Source organism: Anarhichas minor, unplaced genomic scaffold (assembly GCF_050575085.1).
Source record: "Anarhichas minor isolate MPS153535 unplaced genomic scaffold, ASM5057508v1 ptg000005l, whole genome shotgun sequence".
Lineage (NCBI taxonomy): Eukaryota > Metazoa > Chordata > Actinopteri > Perciformes > Anarhichadidae > Anarhichas > Anarhichas minor.
Genome location: NW_027466451.1, coordinates 2,629,599 through 2,647,314, shown reverse-complemented (window position 1 = coordinate 2,647,314; position 17,716 = coordinate 2,629,599). Strand labels below are relative to the sequence as shown.

Genomic DNA, 17,716 nt, shown 5'->3' with positions numbered 1-17,716 from the left:
AGGTGGACAGCAGCAACCCCGTAGCCCTGTTGCTATTAGTCTATGTTTACCAGCGTTTCCATGAATCAAACACAAACTAGCTGACCAGCGGCTGATATCAAATCCTTCTTCCTGTGGAGGATGTTTAACTCAGCACTAATCTTTGCCACGGGTATGGCAGACATAAACGACTTCAACGCCGGCTCACAGATCGTATAGGATGTAGGCCAGTGCTGTCGTAATGTGGCTGTAAACCCACATATATATCCCATGAGAAGCAGAAGGAAACACTGATAGAATGGAAGGAAATATCCTATGTGTAATGCATTCAATCACATACAATCCAAAGATAGCTTAAAATATGTATGCGTGTGTAAAAACACTGTACATGTCTGAGTAGGCCCGCTTTTAGTTATTGCTTTATCAAACATGTATCAAATGTGCATTAAACCTGAGCCACTTTGCGTAAACTGTGTATCAGATTCTCACACAACTTGGTTTGTGGTTGACACTGGAGCCTTGGTGTGCAGGGGTGACGTATGAATACAAATAATTCGGGACATATCCTCTGCTCTCTTATCAACATGAGGTGGTCCTGAAGGAAGCAGGAAGCTTTAAGGGGGGACACCCCAGCCAGAAAGATTGTTTTTCATGATCTTGTCAATTTTGAGATTTTGGGCTATTTTGCTTCCATAGCACGTCTTGGAAAGAAAACGTCCAAGATACACATTTAGGTATTCATTTTACTACTTTGTCTATTTGTAGATTCCTCCTAACGTTTCTAAAGTTTATCATAAGATAATGCCTCATTTGCATATTTCAATTTCAGAAAACTGAAAACTAAAATAAGTGTCTTAATGTGCGTAATCAACTGGGGAAGTCTCATGGTGATATCTATTAGTACAACGTTTTTTTTACCCTATTCACCTGAAGTAATGTATGACATTTTACAATCAATGTCTTCAAAGGTCGTTGTCTCTTAGACTTCAGCAGTATATTGGATCAATGACATGCATATTTTTGTGTCCGAGTCCATTATTTCCTTTTAAAATAATTGTATCAATTCATGACATATCATTTCATTATATAAAACCTATCCAGTTTTGATACATTTTCAGTACAATCAAATAATATATATTATTTTATGTTTTGGCATCTCAAACCCTGAAAATGTCAGGTGGTGCACCTGTCCTAGCAAATGAACAGACTAAGAAAACGATAAAAAAAGGTATTTAAATGATAATACATTTGAAATAAAATACTATGGCATGCTTTCATTGTTGAAACGATTCAAATAAACCACATTTTTACAAATACCAGTAGTTTTAAGCTGTTGAGATAATTTAACTAATAATTAAACTTTTGTCCAGCATTTTGAATGTTCTCAAATGTCAGGGTGGCACAGCTGTAAAGATGGGACTTTTATTATAAAATTAAAGTGCAGAATAGTAAACAGGATATTGCATCATCAAGAGGACCTCAACTGACCTTTATGGCAGAGTGAAAATATCTCTTTTAAAATATTGATAAAACAGCTACTTTCAACTTATAGGTAGGCTGGTACACTTTTCATGTCAGGGCGGTACAACCAATGTAAAACTAGAAAAATGTTATTTTATCATAAATGTCTTTGTTCGATTCAAAATGTATATGTATGAAGTTGTTAGCAAGAACAAAAGCTACTGCTAGTGTCCTAGTAGATGCCTGTTTAATTTGAAATGAGTTGCAAATGTCAGGTGGTGCAACCAGTAAGGCAGGTGGCGCAACTGCAAAGAATGTCACTAGATCATATTATAGTCAAAGCTCTAACATTATTTACTAATTTTTTCAAATGTTTAACAGTGTTGAGTTAAAGATATTACCCACTTTTGGGTCGTGACCCACCAGTTGAGAAGCACTGCTCTAAGGGATACTTGTCAAAAATTTCAGTTTGAATAAATGTTAGGAAAATATATATTTTTTTATAAATATGTGGTTGTGCCACCTGACATTTTTTAGCCTGTGAAGTTAAAAAATACTGTTTACGATTTAAAACACGATAAAAAGTTGGTTCACAAGGCAGGCGACTCTCTGGTAGCAAAAGTAAGTCTGGTTGTATAGAAGTCTATGAGAAAATGACTCTACTTCTCTCTTGATTTATTACCTCAGTAAACATTGTAAACATGAGTTTATGGTCTCAATCTCTAGTTTCAAGTCTTCTTCAATACAGCATGATGTTCATTTAGTAAATTAAGGTCCATTTAGGCTACATCCACCCTACTCCGTTTTTGATTGGCTACGTTTACACTGAGTGTCCACACTACGCCGGCGTTTTCGAGCACCGAAAACGGAGGAGTTTGAAAACGCTCCCGAGGACGGATAAGTTTGAGAACTACGGGGTTGCGTTTTCGTGTGGACGGTCGAAAACGGATACGTTTAGAAACGATGACCTACGTTCGCCACTTGATTGGTTCTTAGCAGTCATGACGTCTCCTTCCCTGATTCGTCACACTACCAGGTTAATTCAACATGGACAACTGATTACAGGTGTAGCTGACCTTGTTGTCTTTACTAGCAGCTGTTGTTCAGTTAAAGTCTGCATTATTACGGAGGAAGCAGCTGTTATTGGAGCGATTAGCGAGCAGCGTGAACAGCAGCGTTACCAGCCCTACGGAGCGGACGTCTGAAGTCACGGTTAGCGGCTTTAGGGAGGGTGATGGACACAAAACGGAGGACTTTCCTTTTCTTATTAATGCTTATTTTGTTCTGCACATCTATTGTGAAGTCCGCAGATAAAATGTAAAAGGAACAAAAGCAGTAAATGCTCTTCAGTAGGACAGATAGCAGCCAACAGCAGAGCTACGAGTGAGAACAGACAACAACGAAACCGAGGAAATGAGTGAGAGACGTGTGTTGACCACATTTATGGACCCATAATCTAGGAAACCATTATGTGTAAGTGTTAATCCATCCATCCATCCATTTTCCTCCGCTTATCCGGGGTCGGGTCGCGGTGGCAACAGGCCAAGCAGGCTGACCCAGACTTCCCTCTCACCGGCAACATGTTCCAGCTCATTCTGGGGGATCCCGAGGCGTTCCCAGGCCAGCTGGGAGATGTAATCCCTCCAGCGTGTTCTGGGTCTTCCCCGGGGTCTCTTCCCAGTTGGACGTGCCTGGAAAACCTCCAGTGGGGCATCTAATTAGGCGTCCAGGATGCCTCCTGGATGCCTAATTAGATGCCCGAACCACCTCAGCTGACTCCTTTCGACGCGAAGGAGTAGCGGCTCGACTCCAAGCTGCCTCCTGATGACCGAGCTACTTACCCTATCTCTAAGGCTGAGCCTGGCCACCCTACGGAGGAAGCCCATTTCGGCCGCTTGTAGCCGCGACCTTGTCCTTTCGGTCACGACCCAGAGTTCGTGACCATAGGTGAGGGTAGGAATGTAGACCGAGTGGTAAATTGAGAGCTTTGCCTTCCGGCTCAGCTCCCTCTTCACCAAGACGGTCCGGTGCAGCGCCTGCTTTACTGCTGCAGCCGCACCGATCCGTCTGTCGATCTCCCGCTCCATCTTACCCTCACTCGTGAACAAGACCCCGAGATACTTGAACTCCTTCGCTTGAGGTAGGCACTCCGTCCCCACCTGGAGGGAGCAATCCACCGGTTTCCGGCAGAGCACCATGGCCTCAGATTTGGAGGTGCTAACTCTCATCCCCGCCGCTTCACACTCGGCTGCAAACCGCCCCAGTGAATGCTGGAGGTCACGATCCGAGGAGGCTAACAGGACCACATCATCTGCAAACAGCAGAGAGGCGATCCCGAGACCCCCGAACCTGACGTTCTCCACCCCCTGGCTGCGCCTAGATATCCTGTCCATGAAAGTCACGAACAGAACCGGAGACAAAGGGCAGCCCTGGCGGAGGCCAACACCCACCGGGAACATGTCTGACTTATTGCCGAGAATGCGGACACAGCTCCTACTGCAGTCGTACAAAGACCGGATCGCCCGTTGTAATGGGTCCAGCACCCTATACTCCCGCAGCACCCCCCACAAGAACCCCCGAGGGACCCGGGCGAAAGCCTTCTCCAAGTCCACAAAGCACATGTAGACTGGTTGGGCAAACTCCCAGAACCCCTCCAGTAGTCTTGCGAGGGTAAAGAGCTGGTCCACTGTTCCACGGCCGGGACGGAATCCGCATTGCTCCTCTTGAATCTGAGGTTCGACAAACGGTCGGAGCCTCCTTTCCAGCACCCTGGCATAAGCCTTCCCCGGGAGGCTGAGTAGTGTGATACCCCGGTAATTCGAGCACACTCTCCGGTCCCCCTTTTTGAAAATGGGAACCATCACCCCGGTCTGCCAGTCCATGGGCACTGATCCCGACCCCCATGCGACATTGAAGAGGTGTGTCAGCCAGGACAGCCCAACTATGTCCAGCGCTTTCAGCATCTCAGGGCGGATCTCATCCACCCCCGGCGCCTTGCCACCGAGGAGCTTTTTGACTACCTCAGCGGCCTCTGCCAGGGATATGGGTGAGTCTCCCCCTAGATCTTCAGGCGCTGCCTCCTCTGCAGAGGACATGTTGGTCGGGTTTAGGAGTTCCTCAAAGTGCTCTTTCCACCGCCCGACGATGTCAGCAGTTCCCCCCCCCTGCTGAGAACAGCCTGGGGTAAGCCCTGCTTTCCCTTCCTGAGCCGTCGGATGGTTTGCCAGAACCTCCTTGAGGCCAACCGAAAGTCCTTCTCCATGGCCTCCCCGAACTCCTCCCATGCCCGAGTTTTAGCATTCGCGACTACCGCAGCTGCAGCCCTTCTGACCTGCCGGTACCTGTCAGCTGCTTCGGGAGACCCCTGGGCCAACCAGGCCTTGAAGGTCTCCTTCTTCAGCTTGACGGCTTCCCTCACCTCCGGTGTCCACCACCGGGTTCTCGGGTTGCCGCCACGACAGGCACCGATGACCTTCCGGCCACAGCTCCTAGCGGCCGCGTCCACAATAGAGGCTTTGAACATGGTCCATTCGGATTCCATGTCCCCAACCTCCCTCGGGATGTGTGAGAAGTTCTTCCGGAGGTGGGAGTTAAAGACCTCCCGGACAGGGTCTTCCGCCAGACGTTCCCAGTTCACCCTCACTACACGTTTGGGCTTGCCGGGTCTTTCCAACCTGTTCCCCTGCCATCTGATCCAACTCACCACCAGGTGGTGATCAGTTGACAGCTCTGCTCCTCTCTTCACCCGAGTGTCCAAGACATACGGCCGCAAATCAAATGATACGATTACGTATAAGTAATCGTGTAAGTGTTAATATTAAAGTAAATTTGATATGTGAGAGAGAGATAGAGCAAGACCTGCAGCGCTGTAACTAAGTCTGAAAAATAAAACTTCTAAAACTTTCTGTTTGAGTTCATAGAGGAATATTTTAGAGAAGATCTTAAATATCAAACACAACCTTTCATTATTAAAGACTACTTTATTACTCTGTCGTATTTTTTCAAACTAAGCAACCAATCTACTTCCTGTTCACATCAACACCCACCCGCATGCCCAGTGTACGTGAAGAGTCACGTGATATTCGTTTTCAGGCGTGTTAGTCTGGACGGAGATCAATTCGAAAACGATTCTGAAACGCTGTGTGGACGGAGATCGATTTTGTTTGAAAACGGAGTAGTATGGATGTAGCCTTAGAGTCAAATAGACCATAAAGCAGGGTATTATTTAGGGCATGGCTACCTTGTGATTGACAGGTCGCTGCCAGTACCAGAGCCGTATACGGCGTCACTACGTCACTCACCCGCAGTCCTAATATGGCCCTTCCGTTCACTGCTTGCAAAAAAGCCAAGATGGCGATGGCCGAAAGCCAAGATGGCGAACTCGAGGCGTTAAAACGGCAGTCCAAGGGTTTACATACAGTCTATGGAGCAAACCGTTGAGCCTATTATGTCAACAAATATATGTAAGCAAATGAGCACATATTTGATTAGATACTGCCTCAGTGTTTAACACATTTTCAGAAAAGTTATACTAAAATATATTTTCTAAATGTTAATAATCAACTCGGGAAGTTTCATTGTGATAGCTATTAGTGATGATGATGACAATGAAGATCCCCAAACCTTGGAGGCATATTTTACCTGGCGTGATTCTAATAAATGTGCACTCACTAACTCTGTTGGGAAACATGACTCAGGCTTGTGTTTAATGCTGGGGGATCACGCACATGGCAATCCCTCACTCTTGAAGACTCTCCACCTCTTCAGCTACCGGCCAAGTCTTTTGCTGTCCGCCATAATTAAACCGGGGCAAAAGCCTTGTGTCTGAATAATTTGCTCCTGCAGCGAAACCACAGATTTCTTCAGATGCATTGCAGTTAAGTGAGTTGATTATGAAGTATGACTGTTGTCCTAGATCAGAGGTAGCCAACACGTTAGTCGCCTGCAAGGCATGTTCTAAAAATAGCACTAGTCACCATGGAGCTCCGTCTAACAATTTTAGTGGCTGTTCTTTTTTAATCAAAAACGCTTTAATGAGGATTTTAAAAGGACAAGGCCACCGCACTAGTCTTCAGGTTCTGAATGCCGGGCGCTTCCCGTTGGCGCCGGACACGCGGCAACAGCCACGAGCGCACCCCGTCGTCAGGTCCGTCAGTCCTCGGAACAGGCCGCGGGGCAACAACTCGTGGGTTGCGGGGCTAGAGGCGAGGCATCGCAATCAGACCGAAAAGGACAGACTAGAGGTTTGAACGCGGGCGCCCGAAGACGCTCGCGCGCCTCGGAGGGTTGGATCCCCTCCTCGGCTATAGACGAGACTTTTTACTAGTTTCTTTGTGGAGAAAAAGGTGCCTTTAGAAAAGCTGGTGTCGGTGACAACAGACGGGGCTCCCGCCTTGACGGGCCGGCATGCAGGCATTGCGCAATGCAAAGGTGATCCCGACTTCAAAAAAGTTGGTGATTAGTACTAATGTAATAGGATTCATTTAAAAATGTGAAAGAGTTGATTTTTTTAAACTTACATAACTGATAATTTGTATAAACATGGGGCAGAGTTCATGATTTGTTCAAAAATGTATAGTGGTTAAAACGAGACATGATTTGAAGATATGATAGGTAATGAGTTCCTAAAAAATGTTAGAAGTGATCATTTGTACAAAAATATAAGAGGTGTGATTTTGAACAAAATACACAATTATTGTTAATAATTATTGTGAGGAATAATTAACATTGACATGTGATCAGACAGTCTCTTCACACATATTATTATTATTATAAAAGGTGATCTGTGCAACTTTGTTATTCAGGAAGTTTGTATCAAACAAGTAGCCCTTCGTACTACTCAGTACCCTTGAAGTAGCGTTTCAAAAAGGTTGGTGACCTCTAACTGAGAGGAATTCTTTAGATGCGTTCTCTGATGCCGGAAACTAGACTCTCTTTAACATGACAACATGAATGCTCAATATGAGTGCTCCTACTTTGACAGTGCTGTGTATGAAAAAGTATGAAAGTGTATAGATGGACCTGCATAGCTCTATACAGTAGCGGCCTCGGGCTGTCTGAGGGGGAGGGGTGAAAAAATAAATGAAAAGAGTACCAGCTGCATGCAGTGGAGCACCAATCTGCAGATAGTTAATAAGAAATAACTAAGAAATTACTTTTATCATGGTTTATCTACCATCCAAGAGGGCAGAACATCCATGTTTTTTCCGCTGGAAGGGCATCCAAGAAGGCACCGCATCATGTTTTCTCCACTGGAATTGCACCCCAGAGGGCACTTTATTATGTCTTATCTACCTTAGAGGCATCCAAGAGGGCACTTCATCATGTTTGCTCATGATCGGTATTCTCATACAACTGTTCGTATAATATCGTACAAAAAAGTTACTCTTCCTTTTCCGTGGGTCCAGCAACAAGTGTCCATTTCCTCTAGTTACATGCATACAGTCTTTTTTAAAATAAACTTTCATCTTCAAAGGAAGTAACTTCGTTAACAAATGTACTTTGTTCGGTTTAGGAAAAGAACATGAAATACTTAGTAAGGTTTACATACAAATTTACTTTGTGTAACATCTACGAAATTACAGTGCATTAATTTTTGTTAGTATATCTACGAACTCTGTATGACAACAGCCTGGTTTCCTCCATTGGAAGGGGCACCCTAGAGGACACTTAATCATGTTTTATCTACCGTAGCGGCAACAAAGAGGGCACTTTTGCTGCCAAATACCTGCTGTAAACATCCCCCCTCCCCCTCCAGACCACCCCCACTGACTCCACCAGTGGCTCTATCTATAGACAGACAGCTCACGAACGGAAACTCGACATGGCTGAGAGCACAACGCTGTATGCCGTGATATTGTATTACAGTGATACGCATGTAACTGTGAGAACACTAACACCACATAGGCAGCTAAGACAGCAAAGATACGCACCTCTTACAATAGCGAAAAATGGGAAACTATAATCACCTTTATTATTTCAGCATTATTGGTATTCATCACGCAACAAGGCCTCATCTTTCCTTCAGATCTGTCCAAATTAACTTAAGTCTAAAATAATGTCTGGTCCTCCGGTTGTAATCCTCAAACACCTTCACCACGTTCTCCTTTCTCCAGCGCAACAACTACTTCTCCCACATCATATGTGACCTTGACGGTAAATCATGAAGCGATGACAGTTGTCATTTATTCTGCTTAAGCCTCCCCGCAGCAGGTGTCTTGAAGTCACCATGCTGATAAGCTGACAGTTTAAAGGCTGGAGAGATCAACAGTGCAGAAAAGGACGGATTCTGTTTCATTCAGCGTGTACAGTAGTCTACAGATATAAAGGCAAATGGAAATTAATGCTGCAAGCAGCGATGTACAGGCCCTCGCATCCTCCCGCATGCCGGGGGTACTGGCGGGCCGCTGCCAGATGCGGCCATAATTATCTGCGACCATCAGACAGCGCGCCCACAAGTTAGACGTATTTTTAATGCGTGGAGTGTGTGGTGTTGGAAATCATGTAGTGCACATATTCCACTAGTTCCTATATCCCCTATGTGGCGCAAACATGCATTATGTTGATCTATATCAAGTGCAGACCACATCATGTAAATCGGATTCTGTTTGTCACATAATGCTGACTTCCTGTTGCCAGTAGGTGGCGCTACAACTATGAGTGAAACTTGGCTTGTAGACATCTGTCCAGTGGAGTTACATCAGCTTGTTGTTTAATGGCGAATTATGTAAAATGGCCGCCACGGCTATGCCATTCCATCAAACGTAAAGCTTTTAGCAACTTTTAATTACAAATGCCTTTAGATTTTACTGATCAAATTTGAAGTGGATCTGACAAAGTCCCTATGAGGAGTTAAAGTATAGCGACTAGAATTTAAATTTTAAGTCAAGCCAAAGGAAATATTTATTTTCACCACCTATGACACCTGTGCAAAGTTCCAAGGCTTGTTGAGCATCCTTAGCATCATCAATGTCAAAGTATAAAACATGTCATTTCCTTTTTCCAGTTGGGGGCGCTATGACTTTTTGAAAATGTTGGCATGGAAATGTGCTCAGGCCTGGACCAGCATCATGCATAAGAAGTTTGGGGCAGATTAGTAGAAAAAGTGTTTTTTCACAAAATTCAAAATGGCGGAAAATCTTGAAGGGGTCCAAGAGGCTTTTATTGTAGACCTCATTCTGTTGCATGTGTGTAAAATTTCAAGTTAATTGGTCATACGGGATGAGGGGGCTAAATTCTATAGGGCGCTAGCAAGCAATTTTCTCATATTCGAGCATGGGACCCATAAAATATCAAATTTTTCACCAGTCCTGATAGGCATGCCAACTTTGGTGAGTTTTCAGATATGATAAAGGCCCCAAAAAGGCGATACATTGGAGAGAACAATAATAATAATTCCTACAGTTTCAATAGGGTCCACGCGGCCCGACGTTGTCGGTGCTCGGGCCCTAGTGAAGCAGACACTGATTGGAGATAAATGCCCAAAAGTTGCATAACAAGTTGTCAAGGATGTGCGTAAAGACATACGTATCTGTTTGTCCACCTAATATTTTCATAATATTATAGTGCATTATCACATTAACTGGAAATTGACAGTTTTAGGCTTTATTAAGTCTTTCAAAAGGGACGGCATTTATTGCTTTATTTTCTAATTCCAAGCAAACTAATTGAAATTGGCACCATCAAGTTATATTGCATGGTGGTAAACTCTGAAATCCTCATCCACCTGCCATGTGGTTGTATTATCAACTGCTCCCTGTCTTTATGAGCTGTGTGCGGTGCATTGGCAAAGACACAAGCTTGCATTTGGAGTGGCTTATAGGAAAGCGGGTGAAGCCGTGGCCACCTGTGTGGATAAAGGCTGGGATTGAATCCAATGCCCATCAGCCAGGATCACATATTGGATGGAGGCACTGGTTTTAATCTTATGACCAACATTGCAGATTTTAGGTTTTAAACTGAAGTGGAAAGCAGCGTTTTCTGTGGGCAGGTCCAGTTGACAAATTCGTAAGCATTAGTTGTCAGAACTTACAAAATAACCAAAGATGCTTATATAAAATACAGTTTATATGATTTAAATGGCAGTTTAGAAGTAATTGCCACAAATTCGGCAGCTGCTCTCCGTACGTCATGTATTGTAATAACGTGTTGATCCAACATATTGTCAATGTAAACTCTCTTGGACGCTTGGTCAGTGGCCCTCCGCTACCAACTTTGATGCTCTAGGTACCTCTAGCGTCAGTTTTGGACTCATCAAGGATGGCGTGTCAGTTTCCACTTGTCACATACATAGTGTCTTTTCAAAATAAGGTTTAGTTTTAAGGTTTTCTTACACAACAAAAACACTTTTTCAACTCAGTTTTCTGAAAAATCATTGTTTGGCTAACAATAACCAAGTTTTTAATGTAAAATAACTTGCGTTACTCCAGTTAAGTAACTTAAGTTATGTAACGCAGCTAAGGTAAAATAAGTCAACTTTGACAAGGTGTCAGACGGAGCACAAACAGCGGCCTACTGGTTTGACCCATCCAACCTCCTTTCCCACCCTACAGCTGCTCTGACCGTGTAATACTGATGTAAATGGGTTTATATTGGAGGTAGTTAAAAGCCCGGTTTGTCTCATAGATGCTAAAGGAGGCATCGTTATCAGAAGCCCAGGGGCACTGACCAAATGGCGGTATTTGAGTTTGAAATGACAAATGGTTTGTGTAGTTTGGTTCATCTGGTAAGGTCCATGAGAAGTAGTTTAGTTCTGTAGCAATTTAGTTCTGGTCTGCTTCCCGTGTTTTTACTAATGAACCAAGAGAAGAAAACATGACGTTATACAGACTGACAGGTAACTCGTTGATTGGACTGTTTTGGTGATTGTCAATCTGCATCATCAGGGCCCACTTGGGAAAATCGTATCCCAGCGACTGACGGATGTTTTTGCAGTTTTTGATGTGCACATTTATGTTCTTTGGTGTCACAAACATTGACTGGCTTTCTTTGACCTATGCTCTGAAAAAAAGATTCATTTTTGTAATGAATGTATATAATTTAAATGTGAAATTAGTAACAACATATTAAACAAGTGCAAAGCTAATAATCCCTCCTCCATAGAGTCAGATGGTGCATTCATTACAAAGCCCCTCGGTATTGCTAAATGTCTAAATGATTTTCTTTATTAACGACAGGCTAAGACATAATATGAATTATGAATACCTAAAATTGTGAATTATCCGAAGAACTAATGAAAGAGTTCATCATGACAAACAAACATTCCACTCAAACCAGTACCACAGAAACTTCTGATCTCAGTCAAAAAATATATATAAATAGTTAACGCCACGTTGCTTAAAACGTGAAACTCTGATGGTTATGTTGAGGCAACAAAATTACTCAGTTAAATTTTTAGAAAAAACATTATGGTTGGTATTAAAATAAGAGAATAAACTACATAAATACGTAGGGAAACAACAGAAGGGGAAAACGTGTCACTAACGTAATTTAATGAAAAATCACGTCCTGTGTTTGACCCATCCAGCTCCCCACCCACCATAAGCGGTCTCTTTCATTTTTTATACTACGCTGCTTCTTCAGATCGAGCATAGCGACACAGATGCCTTTACATTTCTGTCAGGACGGACTACACGGTGTACATATGACACGCAAACACCAAAAAAGACATTCTCATTGCATGCCAAAGGACTTTAAAATTGTGTCATTCATCAATGTATCCTTGTATAATATTGACAAAAAGTTACACCTCATTTTTCGTGCGTTTTCCTACACTTGACAATTTCCGCTTGTTACATGTGTTGAGGTGGACCGAGAATGAGACAAAACTCTATAATTCAGTTAAGCAATCATAACATTTATTTGATTTCTAACAGGAGTATTTTACCCAGCAATTAAACATGCATGGGCCTAGTAGCGCTGTAAAATCAACAACTAAAAGGCGCTTAAACAGAGTGCGCAGCAGAATTTATTGATTAAGCATCAGAACATGATTGGTTGTCTATTTGTTGGAGGCGGCTCTTGGTTTAGACTTTCTGAGGGCCTCATTGGAGCACAGGGAGGTCCACTCCCTCCAGGCTCACGGATTCCATCTCCTTCCTGAATCCCCTTCCTGTATACTCAATCAGTGTGTGTGTATGTTATGGTGTCAACGGACGCCGGGTTCAGTTAAGTGTCGTTGGCCATCAAGAGGTCACAACTGGGTCGCTCGCCCAACCGTCCTAGTTCCTGCCCAACCGTCCTAGTTCCTGTTTTCATATTAATCTCGAGGCTTAACCAGACATTGTTTTACTCTAATATCCTGTGGTTTGCGGAATAGGCCTTAAGCTGACCTTCAATGTGTCACTGTACTTCTTCTTTTGTACAGACAGACGCTAGAACGCTCTGTCTGGAGTATTTGACCTTCTTCAGTGTTTTCCACATACATTCCTAAGCAATGAGCACATTAACAGTGTGAGGTGTAACGTTTAATGCTTGTAAGTGTTTTGGGCCTATGTGTTGTCGTTTTCTTAATCAGTTATCAGTTATTATTCTCAACACATGTACACAGTCTTTTCAAAATAAACTTCATGATTATCTGGATAACTTACTTAATTATTTTGTAGGCTATCTACGCATGACTTATGTTTTTTAGGTATGGCTTGATCATACCAGCCTGATACGCCATTTGGTAAGACTGGGCTGCGTTCACACACGTTAAATGCAGTGGCGGGCCGTGCATTTTATACCTGGGCCTTCAGTGCTGTCCTACTACAGTTGAACCACCTCCTAATAACCTCATTATGATGCGGTACGAGGCTTATGAACTGAACAATATGTTTGAATAATACTAGTGCATTTGGAAAATGCAGAAGCTTAAATTGCGGGAAATATAATGTTCTTTCGGTGGAGCCACTGCGCTCAACCTAGCAACCCACATGATGTCACAGACAACGTAATACCTGACACGCCCACCACGGAAGAAAAACATTGTACACGGGACGTGTGTTCTGGCAGGCTATGCTTCACTAGCTTAGCAGGAAAACAACACGCACAAACTCACGCTACAAGCACACACGCTAAAAATTCTCCCCGCAGCGTTTAGGCAGCTGTTCCCTACTGATTCAAACAGGGCTAAAGCAATCACCACACAATCCCGATTTGTCTAGCTTTTCTTGAAATGTCCTTCTCGAGAAATCCATTTCTCCTCCTCCTTCAACCATTGAGTGGTAAAAAAACAAAGCTAGGTAAAAAAAAAGAATCTACACCAAGCAAAACGCTAAAAATGTCATGTCAATGTAATAACTTCTTACATATCTTTCAACCTGAACTCTTACTACTAATACTAACTTCTGCTAACTAGCTTCAGCTTCACAACAGTCACGCTAGTCCTCTGACCAATCACACCGCACGTTATTGCTGACGTACTCGGCTAGGCCACCCAGAGAGCTCTGGCACGTCAAAGAATACAGCCAACATGTCAAACTAAAAGTCTGATTGGTTGAAGACTATGACAATCAACAATCGTCCCCATTTACTTAATCTGCAAAGGCTATGCAGAGGGCCTCGGGCCTCTGTTCTTACCTAGAGACACAGAGGTGAGATCTGATTGGATAAAAGCTCAACTTAAAACAAGCTGCACTGGAAGCAGAGCAACTGAGGAAGACAGTAGCTGTGCAATGAGAAAATAAGTGAATGGGAAAAAAAGTAGAATACATGTAGTGTATTTATGAAAAATGATTAAATTATAAAATAGCTATACCTTTGTGATTCTGTTTAGGCCAGCAGAGAAGGCTTTGCTGGCCCTGACGGCCCACCACTGGTTAAATGTGAGAACCCCATGTCCCCAGGCCCTGTCAGAGACATAACGAGCCGAACCCAAAGGGATCTGCGTTGTATTTGGCTGCAGAAGTAGGTGGCAGGATGCTACAGATGGTACATTTTACATAACTTGCTCCATAATCACAGATACGGTTACCTCTGTGTTTAGCAACTGTCTCTCATTACAGTAACTCAACACAACTCTGCACTGTTTGTCCCTATTTAAATTGGCAGATTGTTGGCCACCGGCGGCGGCCTCTTCATTCAACACACATTCGAATGAGGGTGATGTTTAGCTAACCCAACAGATTTCTGATGGAGCAGCAGAATTTAATCAGCTACATATACCAGTGCACCGTCAGTCACAGCGAGACCAATGTGAACTTTCGGATGGGAAACTCCTCAGGGTAGATTGGGCGGTCCATCAACATGTACAGTATGGGGCCCCATTCAGCACATACGGCCCCATGCATTCTAGTATGTGCTGAATCTGAAACAAAAAATAACTTGTATAGAAGCAACCAAAGTGTGCAGTAATGCGGATTGAGGTTAGGCATTATTTTTTCAAAATATATTTTGTACTTTGCATTCATTGTATATTTTTACATTTTGTTTTGGTCTCTGCAGAATGCAGGAGATGTGGAGAGCACCTTAAATATCCTCAATGTCCTGGATGAACTTTTGTCTGCTGGTAAGCTCAGATCAGCTTTTGACCACTGAAGTGCATTTTGACATGGCAATGTCTAATCTGCATACACTTAATTACTTTCAAACTCCTCAGATGTATGTGTCACATTTATGCATGAATGCATGAATTTATGTCCACCTGAAATAATTGTTGAAAATAATGTCATTGATAGATGACTTGATCGCAAATTGTCATTTGCTTATGTAAAAATATTTAGCCAAAACTGCCACAAAACATACAATTATTTTATGTTTCTTTCTTTTACATCCTGGTAAAAGAATGATGTACCATAACTCCATTGTTTAAAAGGACAAGGTTTAGTCAAAGTATCTGGACAACAATTATGTTTCTGTCAAAAGAAAATGTGAATAAATGAGTATCCATTCATCCACTCCTGTTAGGAATATACACTACTGTTGTAAAGTCTGGTCAGATTTTATGTTGATGTTTCTCTTTTTTCTTTCAATATTAACTATTTCAACAGAGATAAAAACTTCTAGTCGAAGTCCCCAAAGTGTTGCATGACAGGGGAAGAAATACTAGGAAAAATACTGTTGAGGTTGGATGTTAAATACATGTCTTCCTCTCCAGAAAAGTGTAATTGACCCTTGATCACTATTCAACCACCACAGTGCAACTAGTCTCTAAATATTTAGTTAGTCCGATTTTCTCTCCAGTCTACTCAGTGGTTAGATTGAATAGGTTTAAACTGTGATTTGTCACTGGAAAGAATGTTCAGTTGATATTCCAATAGTGCTAACCCTAGACTAACCCTCTATTTCTATTGTGAAGTTTAAAGAAGAGCTTTGCTAAAGCAACACATTGCCTGTTAATTCCAGCTTGTTATGGCTGCAATATATAGCACTTGACACTGAAACAGGAAGCTTTTCCTCTGCACACATTTTAATGCTAATTTTCCAGTTTCTCTTGCCAATGAATGGTGATTTCTTCTGTTCTTATTCAACGGTTGCTCAGAGGGAACTTTGTCTCTTTCTGCCCTTTCAAATGTCAGTTTGATTGAATCATTTGAAAAGCGTTTTGTTCTCCATGTACAATAGTAAATAACATCTACAGTTGTGTGAAAAAGTGTTTGCCCCCTTCCTGATTTGAAAATGCAGTTTTTAAATGAAGGTTTTTATTATTAAGGGGGAAAAAAAATCCAAACCTACATGGCCCTGTGTGAAAAAGTGATTGCCCCCTAAACCTAATAACTGGTTGGGCCACCCTTAGCAGCAACAACTGCAATCAAGCGTTTGCGATAACTGGCAATGAGTCTTTTACAGCGCTGTAGAGGAATTTTGGCCCACTCATCTTTGCAGATTTGTTGTAATTCAGCCACATTGGAGGGTTTTCGAGCATGAACCGCCTTTTTAAGTTCATGCCACAGCATCTCAATCGGATTCAGGTCGGGACTTTGACTAGGCCACTCCAAAGTCTTCATTTTGTTTTTCTTAAGCCATTCAGAGGTGGACTTGCTGGTGTGTTTTGGATCATTGTCCTGCTGCAGAACCCAAGTGCGCTTCAGCTTGAGGTCACGAACAGATGGCCAGACATTCTCCTTCATGATTTTTTGGTAGACAGCAGAATTCATGGTTCCATTTACCACTGCAAGTCTTCCAGGTCCTGAAGCAGCAAAACAGCCCCAGACCATCACACTACCACCACCATATTTTACTGTTGGTATGATGTTCCTTTTCTGAAATGCCGTGTTACTTTTACGCCAGATGTAATGGGACATACACTTTCCAAAAAGTTCAACTTTTGTCTCGTCAGTCCACAGAGTATTTTCCCAAAAGTCTTGGGGATCATCAAGATGTTTTCTGGCAAAACTGAGACGAGCCTTTATGTTCTTTTTGCTCAGCAGTGTTTTTCGTCTTGGAACACTGCCATGCAGGCCATTTTTGCCCAGTCTCTTTCTTATGGTGGAGTCATGAACACTGACCTTAATTGAGGCAAGTGAGGCCTGCAGTTCCTTGGATGTTGTTCTGGGGTCTTTTGTGACCTCTTGGATGAGTCGTCGCTGCGCTCTTGGGGTAATTTTGGTCGGCCGGCCACTCCTGGGAAGGTTCACCACTGTTCCAAGTTTTCGCCATTTGTGGATAATGGCTCTCACTGTGGTTCGCTGGAGTCCCAAAGCTTTAGAAATGGCTTTGTAACCTTTTCCAGACTGATAGATCTCAATTACTTTGATAAACCACAGTTAATTTATGTTTTAACAGGGGGGGGGGCAATCACTTTTTCACACAGGGCCATGTAGGTTTGGATTTTTTTTCCCCCTTAATAATAAAAACCTTCATTTAAAAACTGCATTTTGTGTTTACTTGTGTTATCTTTGTCTAATATTTAAATTTGTTTGATGATCTGAAACATTTAAGTGTGACAAACATGCAAAAAAATAAGAAATCAGGAAGGGGGCAAACACTTTTTCACACAACTGTATTTGTAAAGCGCTACAACCTAAAAGCATGAAAGACCATTCAGACACATGGAGTAGACCTCTTAGGCATCTGACAGGACCCAATCAAGCTTTCGGTAGAGAAATGCTGGTTTTCAGCTCTCCATTGATGTTAAAGTAATTTGCTTTAGGTCATCATTTTTTTACCAAGTCTGTTTCTGCTTTTATCCACCTCAGACACAGTTGTTTTTTCAGGGTTTTGTAAGTGCAAATTGAAAATGCTTATTGAAAGAAGGTGGCTGGAAAAACACTTGCATCTTGAACAATGCTGGGTTTTTCCTCCACTCCACTCTGCTGTGAATGGAAACAACCTCAAAGTAAGACTGAAAGTCAAC

General features: G+C 42.7%; 1 protein-coding gene across 1 annotated transcript in view; it reads left to right on the top strand.

Moving 5' to 3' along the window:
- agbl1 (AGBL carboxypeptidase 1) overlaps window positions 1–17,716 on the top strand; it is a 170,302-nt gene that overhangs the window by 16,225 nt on the left and 136,361 nt on the right. Inside the window, exon 4 of the mRNA XM_076076023.1 lies at window positions 14,866–14,929. Coding sequence (XP_075932138.1) covers window positions 14,866–14,929 — 64 coding nt within the window. The remainder of the gene's footprint in view (window positions 1–14,865; window positions 14,930–17,716) is intronic.